We start from the raw sequence: 18,548 nt of genomic DNA on the forward strand, positions 1-18,548 counted from the left end.
TAGTCTGATTCAAGTTAGACCTAGCCCGTCTACACTTGTCTAGATGAAACGTAACAAGTTGGCAGAGATGACGTCAGCAGTCACGTGATGCTGTTGTTGTTACGTTTCTTCTGACTTTTAAAACCGTTCCACTTTCTGTTAAAATCGTTTTAAAACTAACAATGTGCCCCAACCTTTCGTTGTATTCAATGCCGTCTTTCAAAGTCATGTCTCGTGACCATGGTCTTTGCTTCCTAATTAGGACAAGTGAGGGCTTTTCTAGGGGAGGGAGAGCTGGCACAGCGTGATGAGGGGGAGGGGGAGGGAGGGCGGTGAAAGAGGGGACAGAGGCTTAATTTTTTTAAAAAACCGCTTATCTTTCGGGGCGCACGTGGCCCCTTTAAGACGCTGCAGGGCTTCCCTCGTCCCTACGCGTCGCCCTGCCTCCCTGCCGGCTTATCCCGGCAGGTCTAGCTCAGAGTCACCGGAAGAAGGAGGTTTACTTCAGAGCCGGTATGAGCATAATGAAGAATGTTCTAAAGAAGAGTGTGCCGGGGTAAAACGATAGAAGAAAAGGTATTTCGATTGACTGGGCTCAAGTTGCATTTTGTAACGTAGCAAGGGAGGACGCAACAATGCACTTAAACAACGGTGTAATGAATAGTGTAGATCCTGCCCAACATTCTAGCAGTATAACGTGGGAGGGGGTTTTCTGCTCTGTTCCGTTGCAGTTGGAAAAGGCAGTTAACTGCTCTTCTGTGGTTGTCGCGTGTTGTCTGTATTAAGGAAAGTACAGACTGTTTTTTTGTAGTCAAGTTATTTGTTGTTAATACTTTCTTCAAACTCAACATAAAGAAACACTTTAATATATATCCAAGGATATTACTTTGCTGCTATCTTTCTATATTATTATTATTATTATTATTATTATTATTATTATTATTATTATCATTATTTATTGCATTTTTATACTGCCCAATAGCCAAAGCTTCCTGGGTGGTTCACAAAAACGAAAACAATTCAAAGTATAAAACAGTATAAAAACATGATATAAAATACACATTAAAATGGATTGAAACATACCATACATGATTAAAACGTTTAAAACATCCCGAAAACATTCTAAAATTTCACTGGATAGGCCTGCCGGAATAGATCAGTCTTTATTGCTTTTTTAAATTCTAAAAGACTGTCAAGTTGACAAATCTCCTCTGGCAGGCCATTCCACAGTCTGGAAGCAGCGGAAGGAAAGGTCCTCTGGGTAACAGTTGCTAATCTAGTTTTTGCCAGCTGAAGTGGATTCTTCCCAGAGGACCTGAGTGTGTGGGGCGGATTGTACGGGAGAAGGCGATCCCGCAGGTAGCCTGGACCCAAACCATGTAGGGTTTTAAAGGTAATAACTAACACTTTGTACTTTGCCCGGAAACTAATCGGCAGCCATTGAAGAGATTTTTAAACTGGTGTAATGTGGTCACCCCTAGGTGTACCAGTGACCAGCCTGGCTGCCATATTTTGGACTAATTGAAGTTTCCGGACTAGGCACAGAGGCAGCCCCATGTAGAGCGCATTGCAGAAGTTGAGCCTCAAAGTTACCAGTGTGTGCACTACCGTCTTTAGGTCTTCCAACTCTAGGAAGGGGCGCAGCTCGTGTATCAGCCGAAGCTGATAGTAGGCACTCCTGGCTGACACATCTATCTGGGCTGTCATTTGGAGTGACGGATCCAGAAGCACCCCAAAGCTGTGAACACAGTCTTTCAGGGGGAGTGTAACCCCATCCAGAACTTGTTGACACACCTCCAAACCCAGGTTTGACACACCTCCAAACCCAGGTTTGACACACCTCCTAACAGAGTTATGTATAGAGAGAGTTTCTAATAGGAGGGGGTGCAGATGCTCCCAGGTGCCTCGGGTGGGCGTGCGTGGTGGCACCTGTAAACCTGTAACTGTGCTCCTTCCCATATAAACGCTGGGAAGGAGCATCAATGCAGCTGCACCCCGGCTCGCTCCGCCGAGCGCAGCAATGCCGCTGTCGTATAGACAAGGGCCCACACAGCTTTCACAGCGGCCCTGCGGATCACGCTAACCAGGGCAGGGAGTTGTATATATTGGACCATGCGCAACTGCATTTTCTTTTGTTGAATTAGAATTTTAGCAGCAGATGGAGGCCGAGTTAAGTGCCATGTAGCTATACATACTCATTTGCTGTATATAAAAGCGATCTCTCTTTTGCAGTATGTTTTTTATGTGGGGTGTCCAGCTGTTCTTGCAAGAGGAGGGCATGTCTTGCACTGACAAGATGCCCAGAGTGTCTAAGGCTTTAACATTATACACCAGGGAGGTAAAATCATTTTCAGCCTGAGGACCGAATTCCGTTTTGGAGATGCTCTTGGATGGGTGGGGCCCAAAAGAAGGGAGGGAGACAAAAAGGATGTGTCCCAAATTCCAGCATATTTTAGCTTAAAGCTGTTACTGCCAGCAATTAAGTCTTTGCACAGATATTTCTTTTCTTTTTTAAAATTACATTTATATCCCACTTCTTTTTCTCTTGCAAGGAACCCAAGGCTGTCCTTCTTTCCATTTTATCCTCACCACAACCCGGTGAGATAGGCTAGGCTGCGAGTGGCCTGAGTCACCCAGTGAGCTTCATGGCGGGATGGGGACTAGGACCTGGATCTCCCGAGTCCCAGTCCAACGCTCTAACCACTACACATACTGGCTCATTTTGCAATGGGGGAAAAACTGCACAAAAGCTGGGAAACCACCGGATCGTTGGTGGTTGGGGTAAAGGGGATGTGACCAGTTGGGGAACCTTGGAGGCCTGGATTGGGACCCCAGTCAGGCCAGATTTGGCCCCCCCAAATTAAAGTACCATTGAATTTTGTAGGGTTTACTCTTGAGCAGACATGTATAAGGTTGCACTGCAAGAAATGTGGGAGGTGATTTCCTTTGTGCTGAGACGCATTGCTTTCCCCCCATTCTGTTCTTCTTCCAGTCCTCTTCAGAGTTTAAAATGTAATTTTAAATGCTCAAGCTGGCTGTTTTTAAGGGTAGAATGTAACTGAAGTCCTATTCAGCATAGACCATTGAAATGAATGGGATTAAACTAGTCATGACTAACTTAAGTCCCATTCATTTCAATAGTTCTACTCTAAGGAGGACTTTAGTTGGATTTTGCCCATAGTTTTAAAGCTTGTGGTACTCATCTAACAACAACAACTTTATTATTTTATTTATTAAAACATTTGTATCCCGCCCTGTATCACTGGGATCTCAGGATCTCATTTGGATGATTTATTTAATCTCCTTATATTTTGAGCCACTTTGTGAATAAAGGCTTTGTGAGCCTTTATTGACTGAGCGTGGCACATGCCTGTATTCTGCTCCTGAGTATTGTACTTTTTTCATGCAATCTTATGCACATCTACTTTGAAGTAAGTCCCAGGGTGTTCAATGGAATTTACTCCCAAGTAGAAAGTATCAGATTGCGTCCTGAGATACTGGTGAGCCATTTTTCTCCCTTCAGCGATCGGTCAGCATTTTGTGACAGGTGAGCAAACTCAGTTCACAGTAGGCTGTTTTGGAGGGGTTCTCCCACCCTCCCTGTTTATTTCTGCAAACTTGGAATTCCCCCAAAACTGCCGATTCCTTCCTCTAATGCATCCATGGCGCCATTTTGGTTCTCCAAGCATCAGCCCTCACAGCCTGAATACCAGGGAATGGATCCAGGATCTGCCTTCCTCAGGGAACTCCACTTCTGCCTGCCCAATTGCTTGGCTTAAACCTGGATCCAATCCCAGAAATAGAGGGGACGGTCCCTTGACACGTTTGACTTCTTTTCAATGGGAGAAAATCAGACTGGGGTCAAACCTGTCTAGAATATAGCAAAAACACTCTAAATAACAGCAGAGATTACTATAATTCCAAGTAAGTGGAGACACTGAGTTTGAGCATCAGCTTTAGCAAAAGTTTTAATGAAGTTAGGCTGCATCCCTGGGGCTTGCTTAGAAGCATGTTCCAGTGAAACAAATGCCAAGTACACCAGATTAGCATTGGATAGCCTTTTTTTTTTAGTTTAAAGGCATATATTAAAAGGGACTGGTATAGGCATAACTAAATACAGGACTGTGGGCTTGATCACTGGGAGCCCATCTGCATGAATGGGTAGTGTTGGTATGCTTCCTGTGTTTTTAGTTGGCTTTAACGGAGAGATGATTGCTGCTCACTAGAAATATAATCATTCAGAACAGGATTGTATGCTAATCTGAAATCTCTTAGGCTGTCGGCATGCATTGCATGTTCGTCGATCCATTGATTTAATTATAAGATTAAACATTGACTTGCATGTGTGAATGAGCCATCCGAGACCGAACTGACCGCACTTCACGGCAACTCAGCTTCAGTACTCTTACCTGGGTCATTCCACACATTCAGCTACAAGTTATCACGTGTTAGAGAAACTGAGTGATATATGTGCACATCTGAAGCAACCCTTGTTTACTTTTAAAGGAGATCCCGCTGAAGAAAAGCCACCTCCCATATCTCCATACGGGGAAACCTTCCTAAACTGCTCAGAAGACACGGTGAGTTGCTATTTACTTAAAAAATGTCTGCCATTATAATAGGTGCGGGGCAGGGCAGTGGTGGAAGGGAAGGCTTGTGCATTGCAAAGGTGTAGTGTGTGAGTTAGTGCTCTGCTTATGTATGTATGTATTATTGCATTTATATCCCGCCTTTTTTCCTCCAAGGAACCCAAGGCAGTGTACATAATCCTCCTCCTCTCCAATTTATTCTCACAACAACAACCCTGTGAGGTGGGTTGGGCTGAGAGTCTGTAACTGGCCCAAAGTCACCCAGTGGGTTTCCATAGCTGAGTGGGGACTAGAACCTGGATCTCCTGACTCCCAGTCCGACACTTTAGCCACTACACCACACTGGCTCTCTGCTTATCAAGATGCATTGTATGTTCCGTGGGAGCAAAATTTGTGAGAATTGGGCCACCCAATATCCAATTCTCCCTCACTGCAACTGTGTTGCCTAATGCAGAGTTTCACTTTGTCACATAAAAGGGAGTGGCATCCATTCACTTTTATGGGTTAAAGCAGCTTTCCCATCCTAGTGCCCTCCAGATGTTTTGGACTTCAAGTCCTATCAGACTAGCCAGCATAGCCAATGGTCAGGGATGCTGGGAGTTGCAGCCTCATCCACATAGCCACAGCCTGTATTCTGTTTCTTGGTCACACAAGAGTGTGACTCAGTGTTGAGAGAGTGGCATGGAATGCTGTGTGTGTGTGTGTGTGTGTGTGTATAATCTTACATAAGAATACGGTAGTGTAAGCCTTATTACTCTATATCTACAAGACCAATTTTGCTAATTTTTGTTTTCAGTTGAAGCTTGAGCAGTGTAGACATGCAGAAAAATTTGAAAGTTTGTAAAAGTTCAAAGCTCAAGCTTTAATAGCAATTAATTTTCACCATGCCAAATAGGCAGGGCAGCCTTTCCACCAGTGGGATAATGGGGCCATGCCGCACGCACATTTTTTTTTGTGGGGGGGAGGCGGAATCACTATGCATGAGCCACATTTGCATAATTCATCAGTCCCTCTTTGGTGAGGAGACTGAGGGGCAAAAAAGTGGGGAAGGAGCAGGTCTGCTAGCACTCAACATGACATGGGCGTTACACACACACACACACACACACACACACACACACATATATATATATATATATATATATATATATATTAAAATAATCACAGGAGATGTACAGAAAGACATGCCTAGTTTACAGGGTACAAGAAGGCTGCACTCAGGAGAATAGGAGACGTTCATTCTGACTGAAGTGGGTATTTTATATAACCATCTTCACTAAGCAATGAGGCTTGCCCTTACGACGCCAGGATTCTTGAACTGGGAATTTCAGCAACAGGATCCAGGTGCCTTGCTGTCTGCAGTGCCTACCGGAGAAGGAAGGTGCTGGCTTGCTCTTTGCTGTGCTGTAATGCCTCTGCTGTGGGTGGCCAGAGGGTGATATTGGAGCTACCAGTTGAGTAGGAATCAGGTGGCAGTGGGGGGGGGACCAAGAGGGTTCCCTACTTGATCCTATAAAGCTGCCAACTCAACAGTCTGAGGAACTCGTCACTCAGGTACAGACTGATCATGGACTACCTGTCTCTGCTTGCTGCAGCCTGACAGTGCTGAAAAGACCCAATGAAGTAGGAAAAGCTTTCTACTATTTTCCTAAATATTTATTAAGGGGAAAAAATTGAGATTAAATGGAACCCAGACTCCTATGTCATCCTAGTATGTTGCAAGTTTTATTTCCAGGGTTAACAATTGAGAAAAGTGAACTGAAACAATAATGACTCTGCAGACAATTTGTATTACTTGTTTATCTATCTGGTGTGTGTGTGCGTGTGATATATCACCCCCCCCCCTTATATATAGGATTGTGTGTGTATATGTGTGTGTGTGTTGTGTGATATATTAAAAAATAAATTTGTTGTGTGCTTAGCTGTAGAACTGAATAAGGAAATTGGGCAGGACATGGGAGAACAGAAGGTTTCAATTTATAGGAGGGATGCCTGGAGATATGTATTAATGAGGCACTGGGGAATTAGAGGAGGAAGATAAATCAGCTGGAACTCAAGGCCCTCATCTGTACTGAAAAGTGAGCTTGGATGTTAGAGATACTGGACTGTGATTTCAACAGAGAACAGTCCTCAGACAGTTCTTTAGGTGACATAAAATCCCTTTGTTTAAGATGCTGCCCTTTTAAGTGGCTGATTTACATTTTTGGGCTGGTTTCTAAAGAGTTACTTGGGATAGGATTTGCCCAGTATGATGTTAGATTTCCCCCCTTCTTTTTTGAAAGCCTAACCCCTCCTGTGCTGTATTACAAACTGTTTTTGAAAGTGCCCGTTGGTTTCAAAAGGCGTTTGCCATCTGGTATGGCATAATCCCCAAATCCTGCTTGGATGGGCAGAAATAGTTTAGGCAGCACTTTGCCTTGATTTTTTATGTCTATATCGATAGTCACGAACAGTGTAGTCCTATCCATGTTTACACCAAGTCTCGCTGTGTTCAGTGTGTTCCCAGGAAAAGGTGCATAGGATTGCAGCGTAAATTATAATGTCTGCATCTGTTGAAGGCAATAAGTTCAGTATCCAGTGATAATTATAATATTGGAGTGGACCAGCTGAGCTATATTTATGGGCAGAGCTTCATGATTTCAAGTTGCTTGGGCAATCCTGGGGAAGATTCTTTTTTTTTTTTTAAGGGACATGGTATAAATCCTTAAAATAAATGAAGTGGACATTTTCAACCAGATTACAGCATCTTCAGTTAAATTGGGCAAGAAGGGATAATAGCACACACTCTGTGTGTGTGTGTGTGTGTGTGTGAGTGAAAGAGAGAGGGGTGGGTGGGTGGGTGGAATGGACTCTCCCATTGGGTGGTGGCATTTATTTATTTATTACATTTTTATACCGCCCAATAGCCGAAGCTCTCTGGGCGGTTCACAAAAATTAAAACCATAATAAAACAACCAACAGGTTAAAAGCACAAATACAAAATACAGTATAAAAAGCACAACTAGGATAAAACCACGCAGCAAAATTGATATAAGATTAAAATACAGAGTTAGAATAGTAAAATTTAAATTTAAGTTAAAATTAAGTGATAAAATACTGAGAGAATAAAAAGGTCTTCAGTTGGCAATGAAAAGAATACAGTGTAGGCGCCAGGCGGACCTCTCTGGGGAGCTCGTTCCACAACTGGGATGCCACAGCGGAGAAGGCCCTCCTCCTAGTAGCCACCTGCCTCACTTCCTTTGGCAGGGGCTCACGAAGAAGGACTCCTGTGGATGATCTTAAGGTCCGGGCAGGTACATATGGGAGGAGGTGTTCCTTCAAATAACCTGGCCCCAAACCGTTTAGGGCTTTAAATGTCAATACATTTGTCAAAACATGCAATACTTTTATTTAGTATGTCTGCAGAAGTACTTCCTGGGAAACTGTCAGCCCTATGAATAGGGAAATAAGTGCCTAGTCATTGTGGGTTTGAGTAGGTTGATCGAACAGCAGGTGGAGACCAGTTCCTCTTCCGTATTTCCTATCATTAACAGAATACTCTTATTTTTATTTTACAAAGTGGGTGTACAGTCCGCCCTCATGACTTCAGGGTATACAGTATGCCCTCATGACTTTGGACACCAGAATAGATGTCCTGCTATGTAATGCCTCATGTTAGACTGTGCTGTGTCAACAGCTATGGTTCAAAGAACAGAAGCTCTTTTCTGGCTGGGCCTAGTTCTCACAATGTATTTTATTTAGTATATGTATATTTAGCTGAATGTATGTGTGTGGGTTTGTATGTCCAGAAATGTTTACCCACTTCTAGATGAGCTACAAACTTGACATTTGGGACACTGATAGGTCTTCCTGTACAATGGACCAAAAAAAAATCTAAAACCCCATTTTTGCAGTAGAACTACTTTTAAACACTTTAAAACAAATCCTACGCTGAAGCCTACAATTCCCAGCGACTGTCAAGGAAGCTCCTCTTAGAGGACGGGGCTGTCTGCGGACTGCCAAAGGCATGATGGGAGGTGTAGGCATTTCAGAGATCTTGAGATTGCGTGCGGCCATGTGGGAGATTGCCTGAGATCTCTGAAATGGCTACATATCCCAACATGCCTTGCCCAGAGCAGCCAACGTGCACTGAGAGCCACTTCCCTCCACTCCTCAGCGATGCTACCCCTTGAGAGAGCAGTGAGGAGCAGCATCAACAACGAGTAGAGGGAAGTGGATTAACATTATTCGGGGACTCAAGCAAAGCCGGGAATATCTGCTAGTGCTTTATAAATGTAAAAGATCTAGAAAAATACATAAAATAGGACACATCAGAAACGTCACTTCTGATGGGTAATTGTGAGATTGTGGCAATGGTGTCAAACTCTTCTAGCTCTCCGAAAATGATACTCATTTTTTTGACATCTCTTTTTCCAGGAAATCTGTGGCACACAGGAAAAGAGCAGAGAAGAGAAATGCATTCAAGGGGGCAAGCTTGTGAGAAAAACAAGGTATTGGATGAAAATTCTTAATTGTCCACACCTAACTCTCATCTCTTGTTTTCAATAATACCAATTACAATGTGTGGTTCAAAATCAGGATTTCTAAGAGGGGTGGTTAATTGAAGAGGGGAGGTTAATTGTGTCTTGTTGACGACTGTATATATGTATACAGTTTGAACATGTTTTCCTATGTCAAGGGCAGGCAACTTGTGTCCCTCCAGATGTTTTAGTCTAAGTCACAACATGCCTCACCGCTGGATAGGTCTGATGGGAGCTGTAGGCCAAACTATGTGGTGTGCCACAAGTTGCTCACCCCTGACATATAGAAAGACCTGCAGGACCCACGCTGTGGCTCCAGAATGGTGCAATACTTAGATATAGCTGAACTCCTCCTCCTCTCTTTTTCGAGAGTGTCCTGTTCTGGACCAAGCAGAAGCCCACATGACTGAGTACCAGGCAGCAAAGTTTCAGGGCAGCAAGGAGTCAAGGTAAAGCAGGCCGGATGTTGCAGCACCCAGGAGAGCTCCTAGTGAGATCTTGCTCCCAGAGATCTGAGACCAAACTGAACCCTAGAAACATATAGAAATAACTTCTTAGTGTTAACTAGGGAATGACCTATCCCAGCTTTCCTCATCCTGAAGCCCTTCAGATGTTTTATACTACAACTCCCAGAATTCCTGTCCATTGGCCATGCTAGCTGGGGCTGATGGGGAGTATCTGGTTGGAGAAGGCTAACCTATCCAGACAATGAGGTTGTTTTCTCTGTTCTTTTTATATCTATGTCTCTCTCCATCCTCCTTTTTTAGCGATCTCATTACATGTCTCCTTTCACCTAGTTGTCAGTTTTCTCCCTGCTCAGTCAGACAGTATTCTGTTTCATTGAATCCCTTTTGGTGGGTGGGGTTCACCCCACTTACGTTTTTCTTAAGGTTTTTTTTTTGTATCCCTACAAACCTTAGTCTGGTGATACCTCCATCTTGCGTGGGTGTTGCACAAGCATGGGAAGGCTAGAATCAGGAACAGATGGGATGATATCCAGTAGGTCTTAAGTTAGATTTCCTTTCCTTTAGTCTATGGGGCCAATTTAGTACATCATTGTTTGGCATTACTTAATACTATGGATGGATTTTCTATTAATTTGAATTCAGCTGTATTTTGTAAACTGTTCTACACAGTTAACGTTTTCAAAATCTAAAAAAAAAAAAAAAAAAGTATGATGCATCTCACTTGACTCTTCCCAAACAAGCCAGAGTCATTAGTCAAAAACAAACCATGGCTTATGACTCTGTCTTGTTTGGGGAGATAGTCAAGCCAGTGTTCCCAGTTTGAGAATCAACAATAAACAAGCCATGGATGGAGGACCCGTGGTTGGGTTAGCTGCTCTCACTTGCAGGAAGAGTCATGCGAGACCAATTTGTCTGAGACTATCAGCATGTTGCTTGATACCAATAAGCCATGATGTGCAAACCGGAGCACTGTATAGCCTTTGGCTGTTTATTGCATCTGTACAGGATGTTTTGCTATTTTATAAGCCAATTGTTTAAAATTAAATTTTAATGCCCTGTCGCAGAACAGCAAGATTGACTGAATTAAGTAACGTTACTTTTTTGTTGTTGTTTGCTTCTTCCAGTGCTCTTAATAATAATCAAAACCAGTCAATCTCTGAGGATGTAATGAAAAGTGAATCAGTATCCCAAGAGGATAAATCTGCCCCACTAAGCAGATTCGTTGGTGAATCTGAATATTTCTCAATGAAAGAATGTGCTCGGTACGGACGAAGAGGAAAGTATAAAACTACATCAAAAAGCCTTGGTGGGTTCAGAAGTGGGCATCTGGACCTCAGTGCTAAAGAGCAGATGTATGGCAGCGTTGAAGAATTGCCCAGTAGCCCCAAAGACTCAATCACACCCTATGCCTGCTTTTATGGACCAGCAACAAAGAAGGTTAAAGAAGGATGGCTGGATAAGCTCTCTCCTCAGGGGTATGTTATAGAACAAATCAATGTTGCTTAATACAACTTCATAACATGTAAATGTTTGTTGACCAGTCCTGGCTGCATTCAGATGTTATAATAAAGCAGGGTTCCAGAGAATCATGGCTTATAGTTTATGAACAATGTGTCTGTGCATGCTGTCTGCTCACTCCCACTCAGCTCCTCCCCCAAGTGGCAGTGGCTTAGCAAATCATGGAGCCTGGCTGGTTTGTTTATCATAACACCGAATCAGGAACTCTGGTTTGACTCTTCCCAAACAAGCCAGAGTCATTAGCCAACAACAAACCATGGTTTATGACTCTGGCTTGTTTGGAGAGATAGTCAAGCCAGCATTCCCAGTTTGAGAATCACAATAAACATGTGGGAGCAATTTGTCTGAGCCTATCAACACGTTGCTTGATCCCAGTAAGCCATGATGGGCAAACCAGAGCACTGTTGCACTGTTTGTTCACAAATATAGTAAAACCAGTGGACTACTAGTGTAATTTTGTGCATGCTTTCTTTGAATTAAGTTCCACTATATTCAGTGGGGCCTACTGTCAAGAAACATGTCTTGACATGCAGCTGTGTGCGACTGAATACCAGTTGCTGGGGAACATGGGCAGGAAGGTGCAGTTGCATTCATGTTCTGCTTGTGGGCGTCCCAGAGGCATCTGATTGGCTACTGTGCGAACGGAATACTGGACTAGACAGGCCTTTGGTCTCATCCCCCAAACCAAAAAAGCCTGCAACTTCAACTGATGGTGCTTAGCACCATGTCTAGTTCAGCCACAATAAGTGGTTGTTTTAAAATTATTGACAAGAGGGACCTGCAACAAAATCTTGCAGTGTGGAATATTTCTGTTCAGTAGTAATTCTGTTCAGGGGCATTCCACCCGCACCCGCATTCCGCCGTCTGTATTCCTTTTCTTTGTTTTCTGCAACCACCAATGTTGTTTATTTATTTTTCTTGATTTGGTGGTGGTGGTGCGTGCGTGTGTTTAGCATCTCAACTAGCATTGCTCTTTTTTATGTTCTTAATTTTGGGGGGGTTGTTTTGCTTTTCAAAGAACCTTTTCCCCCCTTTCCTTGTATGCAGAAAACACATGTTTCAGAAGCGTTGGGTAAAATTTGACGGTGACAGCATTTCTTATTACAATAATGACAAGGTAAGCTTGCATTCCTTGAATAATATGTACTCAGCTATCAGGGGACTGTTAGCATGGACATAGTTGCAGCTTACTGGTTATGCCTACATCTAATCTAATCCCTCCTTCATCTGATGCTGGTGGAAAACCTTTTTTGCATTCTTGCCAAACGGTTCGGTTGTCATTATTCTTTGAACTGAGTCAGTTAAAATTCTCGGCAGCGCGGACGCTGAAAGTGAAATCCTTTCTTTTAAGCGTTATTCTATAGCGTTATTCTCAGAAGCGTTATTCTATAGCAGTCGGGATGTTGAAGTGATTTTAAAAACAACACAAAATATAGGCCATTTATTTTTTTGCTTTTTGTTAGATGCATTTCTAAATATAGGGGATTGGGCAGATGGGAAAGGTGAGATCATGGAATCCTAAATAGCACCTACCTATGCCAGATGCTTTCTTGCGACAGTAATGCAGCTGCAATACCAAATCTAGTCAGTAGATGCCTGCAGACACCAGCAGATGATTCCTGGAAGGAGAGCAGCTGACAGGAATGTTTTAAGTGAGCTAGAGCGGTGTGATGAAAGACCCAGGAAAGATGCTTCCTATATGGCAACCGGGTTTTCTCTGAAAAATCACCAAAAGTTAAGAATGTGTTTGAACAGATGTGCGTGCCACATGCACACCTGCACACCTGCTTGCTGTTTTTGCTGATATGAAATCCTGACTTCAAGCTGCTATAGTGAGATCGGTTTGCGTAACCGAACAGACCCATTCACTGAAAGAAAAAACGCAGCAGCGTTTGGTTGTGTTTTTGGGGAGTAGACTTTTAGTACAATCTTTTGTGCTTCACAACAAAGCCTCATGGGCCCTGTTCAGAGATTTTGAAGCGTGGTGGGTGGGCAGGGCAGGACAGGGCATGGGAGATTGTGCCAGCAACCGCCAGTTTGACCAATGCATGTTCATAACCCTGTGGGGAAGAAGAAGCAGTGAGGGAGGCAAAAGCAGGCAGAGAGAACATCAAGGCCTGCTCCAGTTGGGCAGCTTCCACACACCCCAGGCTAACGGTCATCATCACCCTGTGAGGAAGAACAAGGAACAGTTAGTCTGCCTCTCCTTTGGAAGATGAGAGGGGGGAGCAGGGCCTTCCCACCAGCCCTGCTGAATAATCTTCTGAATTTCTTTTTCTTTTCCCTCTCTACCCTCCCCATCCCCTTTTCCTTGCGTGTCATGTCTTTTTTAGAATGTAAGCCTGAGGGCAGGGACTGTCTTCTTTACTGATGGATCGTAAGCCGCTCCAGGAGCCTTTTTGGCTCAGGTGCGGGATAAAAATACTATAAATAAATAAATAAATAAGAGTGGAAGAAAAAAAAAACCTGAAGTGGTGAGTAGGGGGCAGCTGCTTTAGTGCCATTTTGGAGATAGTAACTGCACCTTTAAGAAGGCTTACAATTACAGTGTGTCTTGTGTCTGTATTGGGGTGGGTGGGGGCTTTTTACCTTTTTTCTTTGTCTGAAAAAATGTTCCTCATCAAAATGCTTTTTTAAGCTGGTGGCAGCTGTCGCCGTATGGCAACAGTGGACCTGGGGCTGCCACTAGAGCACCTTTATTTATTTATTTTGATTTATGTCCCACCTTTCCACCAAAAAGTGGCGCTCAAGGCTGCTAGCAGTAGTAAAACCTGGATTTAAGCAAAATTTAACAACACCATGGGGGGAAATAAATGAAAAGCCCAGTTACAAATCCAACAGTTAAAAAAAGTAGCAGCACAAACCATTAAAAAAAACCAAACCAAAACCTTTCAGTCAAAGCCCGCTTGAATACGAACATCTTTGCCTGCCAGCAGAAGGGCATCAGTGAGGGATCCAACCTAAACTCCTTCGCCAGGGAGTTCCAGAGCCTGCGAGTCACGCTTTTGGGGGTGGGGGGAGGTCTTAAAAAGAAACTTCTTTTTAAAATAAATTTTATTTTTTTATTTTTTTATTTATTTATTACATTTATATACTGCCCCATAGCCGAAGCTCTCTGGACGGTTTACAAAAGTTAAAAACAATGAACATTAAAAACAAATATACAAAAATTTAAAAGCATAAAAACAGCAATATCCATTTAAAACAGAAGCCACCCTTTCCCCTTGCTGGAATTATAAGATCTCTCTCTTATTCAGGTTCAGCCTAAAATGCCCCCCCCCCCCCACTCCCACAATTGGCCGAATCATCTGTGAAATAAATTAAAGGAACATGAGAATCTGCCTTATACAGAGTCAGACAACCGGTCCATGTAGCCCAGTCTTGTCAACACTGACTGGCAGTGGCTCTTCTGGGTTTCAGGCTTGATTCTTTCCTAATCATACCTGGAGATGCCTGGGATTGAACTGCAGACCTCCTGCATGCAAAGCAGGTGCTGTGTTTCTGAGCTGTGGCCTCTCGCATGCCAGCCCCAGTGTCTGCTTGCTAACTGTATGCCTATCTGTGTGATCTTGCAGGTTGAGCGATTGTACCCAAAGCATAGTTTGCCATTAGCATGGGTACTTGTCATACCCAAAAATGGATTCCCCCCCCCCACACACAAACTAAGCCCATCTTGTACTTCTTGTGCCTCACACGTGCCTCTTTCTGTTTGTGTTTGATAAAGGAAGTGTACTCCAAGGGAATAATCCTTCTTGCTGCTATGTCGACAGTCCGTGTCCATGGGGACAACAAGTTTGAAGTTGTTACGGCACACAGGATATTTGTCTTCAGGGCTGAAAAGGAAGGTAAGAGGCCCGTTTGAAGGGCAGTTGATGGCTGCTGCTGCTTGATTATTTTTCTATTCAGGGATTCTAAGTGATGGGTTGGAAGTGTCTCACTGGTGGCTCCCACTGCCAGGAGGAGACATTGTGGGTGATATTTCTTAAGAAGCTGTGGAGGCGTGTGTGTTTTTCTAGTTCAAGTGGTTTTTTTTCTAGTTCAAGAACAAAATGGGGGAAAATTGCTCGTGGGTTACCTTAGTAACATGTTCAAGATGCACTGTGTAAGTTTCATATTTATTCCTTTACTGAACACGGACCTCAAGAGGTTCTGGCTTTATTAAGTTCCTTGGGCTTAAAGAAAATGCACAGGAAATTTGTCACAGAGTTTTCTTTGAAGCTTTTGGATAGCTTATCTTATGAACCCCAGTAGATGGTGTCGGGTGTACCATACAGCTGCTGTAGAGTTGGATCTTTCTCTAGAAACTAGAAGACTTCTTGATTGATGGTCCTTGAAGGTTTTCCTGTAGGCCAAACCATTCCATATAAACCAGGCAGCCGCCAATGTCCCGTCTTCTTGTCCTGTGTTCCACAGGAACTTTGGTGAATAGACGACCAACCAAGGGCCACGGTGTCTATGTAAACACTTGCATAATATATGCTTGTAAGGATAGAAGTAGCTGCCTCAGAAAACAACAGCCACACATCTCCTCTCCCCTGGTAACATGTGAGCAACAAAACCAAGGCTATAAGACGGTAATCAGGGTTGGTGTTACAGGTTGGCATCATTGGGCATCTGCTAAGGCCCATGCCTCAGCAAGAGAGCTACTGCCAACCCCCACCACTCACTGACCTTGCTACTACCGCTACTACTTTCTGTCTGTTTGCCTGCTCTCCTCAAGCGAGTGAAGAATTACAGGAGCAAGGAGAAGGAGCCTCTACTTCTTTCTGCCTCTGTGCAGTGGTGCTGAGAGCAGGAGAGGGAAAGCAGATAGGCCTTCACAACAGTGGCAAAGAGGTGGGCCCTCTCAGGGAGGGACTCCATTGAGGGCGCCTTGCCCAAGGGCCCCTGAAAATCTGTTCCTTACACTGAGGACAGCCGCAGCAGAATGAACAAACACAGGAGGACGGGCTCTTTTGTAAGTTCTTCGGTGGCAAAAAGGTGCTTCTAAAGCATTTAAGCTAAATGTGCTTTGGAATTACATTCTTACATCACAGATATCCCTAATTTGTGCCACCACAGAAAAGGCCCTGGCACTTGTGGCCAACCTTCAGACAATGGGAAACACAAAGCAGGACCACAGTAGACTCTTTAAGTCAGCCTTCCCCAGGCTGGTGTCATCCAGATGTGTTGAACTGGAACTTCCAGTGTGCCCCAGTCAGCCTGGACAGCTGGAGGTTGCCACGTTCAGAATGACTGCTTTAAAGGGGAGGGCACATTTGTGTGGGTGGACCCAATTCTGAAAGTACTGTGCCTCAGGCCTAGGGCTTTAAAGGTGAAAACCGGCATTTTCAGTTGAACCTGGAAATGGCTTGACAGCTACCGTCGATGATACAATCCCAAAACTGCATAGTGTGATCTGCCAGCTCCAATCAGCATTCTGACAGCTGCGTTCAGGATTCACTGAAGTTCCCAAACTCTTTTCAAAGGCACCCTTGCAGAGAGCATGTTGTAGTCATCTAATATGGAAGTGACCAGGCCTCAGATGGCTGTGCTCCGAGCTGGCTTTTTAAGGAAAGGGTGCAGCTTGTGCACTTAGCCAGATTCCTGTGGCCAGTGCTGCGACACGGTGGCACCCCTTACTGCATGGAGAAGAGGAAGAGAGATGGCGCTTCTGTCTCCAGTAGAAGCGTTAGGCTCTTCCAGCCTAACTTTCCCATTGCTTCTGTACCTAGTCGGGCATCTGGAGATGCGTGGGTGTGGGAAAATTTGTTTTCCTGTTTGACAGGACAAGACAAACAAGCGACTTACTAAGAACTTGCAGGAGCACTGAGATAGGTTGCCACTTGGTATATGGCCATCTGTACTTCCCCAAATGAGCCAGTGTTTAGACTGAGCATTAAAATGACTGCTTCATCACACCAACTAAGACCTATCTAGAAGACCCAGGGGGGCTGCTATCCAGAAGTGCCTTAAACTGCTCCAGGGTAAATCTTTATGTAAACACTGTACGGGTGCCTTTGTAAAGAGACTGCACTTCTCTCAAAACAGGATACATATCAAAATCATGAATGGCTATTTTTTCTTTTTTAAAAAATGCACCACCCATACTCCATGAAACCAAAGAATTTCACTCTGAAAAGTCAGTTGTAATTCCTGTGGCTCAGTGGTGGAGCACCTGGTTTGCACGCAGAAGGTCTCAGGTTCAGACCCCAGGGTCTACAGGTAGGGCTTGGACTTTTGCCTGAAACCTGGGAGAGCTGCTGCCAGCCTTTGTTGACAATACTGGGCTTAGATGGACCAATTCAGAGTAAGTCAGCTTTCTATATCCCTATGTGCAGTGATGTAGACTAGGGGCAGTAGCCAACGGTAGTCCAATGTGAACAAGGCCATTCACTTTGGTGGGCCTACTTTGTGTCAGAGTACCATTGGATACTGCCCCCCAGATGAGCTGGTCTTCCATTTTGATCATTCCCTAGGAAGCATTGGCCATGTCACTATACCTGAAGGGCGCCTAATAGGGAAAGGCTGATGTACAGTTCCCTCTAGCCTAAATTAATCTATTGGCATGTGAAGTCTACTACATTTGACTATAATGGGAGAAAACAAAAAAGACCCCCCCCCAAAAAAAAAATCTCTCTGAGAGAACTTAATGATTTATACAACTTTTAGAGTACAGTCATGGATAAAATAAAATAAAAAAGAAGTCATGTTTTCAAGGATTTCTATGAAATGGTATAAAGTGGAGTTTCTCTGGACCTTCTTTAGCACTTATTAACACCACTTAAAAGCTGTGCTTCCAGCCATCTGCTCTGAGTCACTGTTCATTCTAAACCTGGCAAAGAGCAATGGCAAGTTGATGCCTTGGGTGTGAAGATCGAAGAAAATCTGATTTAACCTTACTTGTGACTTCAGCACACATAGACACACACAAATGTAGAGATACCGATAACGTGTTGTCATTTCTTTTGCAGTGTTTCTAGCCGTTATTTTTTTTAGATACTTGAAAGCAGGGCTTAAACCCAGCAAAGGAGGGCAGAGTAATTTCTTCTCTCTTCATTTATTAACCTTTTAGACGTTGTGACGCAGAATCGATATGTAAGATGACTGTGTATCGTTTGAATTATTTATGGAGGTGGCGGTGGAGAGGAGGGGGGGGGAATCAGATAGCCAGGGAATAATAACAAGGAGCAAAGTTTGAAACACTTCAACTATTGACCTCTAAAGTTTTACTGGCGACAACTTCGCAGGATTACCAGGGAGCCATGTAAACATGGAATCATTTGTATGTGAATCCATTTGTGGAAATTGCATGTCAGGACAACCTGTCAAGGAATCATAATGGGCAAAGCTGGAATACTTTCCATTGCCTCGTTAGGTCACCCGTTCGGCACTCCGTAATGCATATGCAATATTTTGATACTAAGTTTTCAAAGGTAGGGTGGAACCACCTCTCCTTCTTTTAGATGGGGGTAGACAATGTGGTGCCTTCCAGA

At 43.8% G+C, this 18,548-nt stretch overlaps 1 protein-coding gene across 1 annotated transcript in view; it reads left to right on the top strand.

Moving 5' to 3' along the window:
• ARAP2 (ArfGAP with RhoGAP domain, ankyrin repeat and PH domain 2) overlaps positions 1-18,548 on the top strand; it is a 131,401-nt gene that overhangs the window by 28,173 nt on the left and 84,680 nt on the right. The window contains exons 4-8 of the mRNA XM_063135445.1: positions 4,486-4,559; positions 8,985-9,058; positions 10,680-11,030; positions 12,121-12,190; positions 14,798-14,918. Of these exons, the coding sequence (XP_062991515.1) occupies positions 4,486-4,559; positions 8,985-9,058; positions 10,680-11,030; positions 12,121-12,190; positions 14,798-14,918 (690 nt within the window). The remainder of the gene's footprint in view (positions 1-4,485; positions 4,560-8,984; positions 9,059-10,679; positions 11,031-12,120; positions 12,191-14,797; positions 14,919-18,548) is intronic.

The sequence above is a fragment of the Elgaria multicarinata genome, chromosome 10 (assembly GCF_023053635.1).
Source record: "Elgaria multicarinata webbii isolate HBS135686 ecotype San Diego chromosome 10, rElgMul1.1.pri, whole genome shotgun sequence".
Lineage (NCBI taxonomy): Eukaryota > Metazoa > Chordata > Lepidosauria > Squamata > Anguidae > Elgaria > Elgaria multicarinata.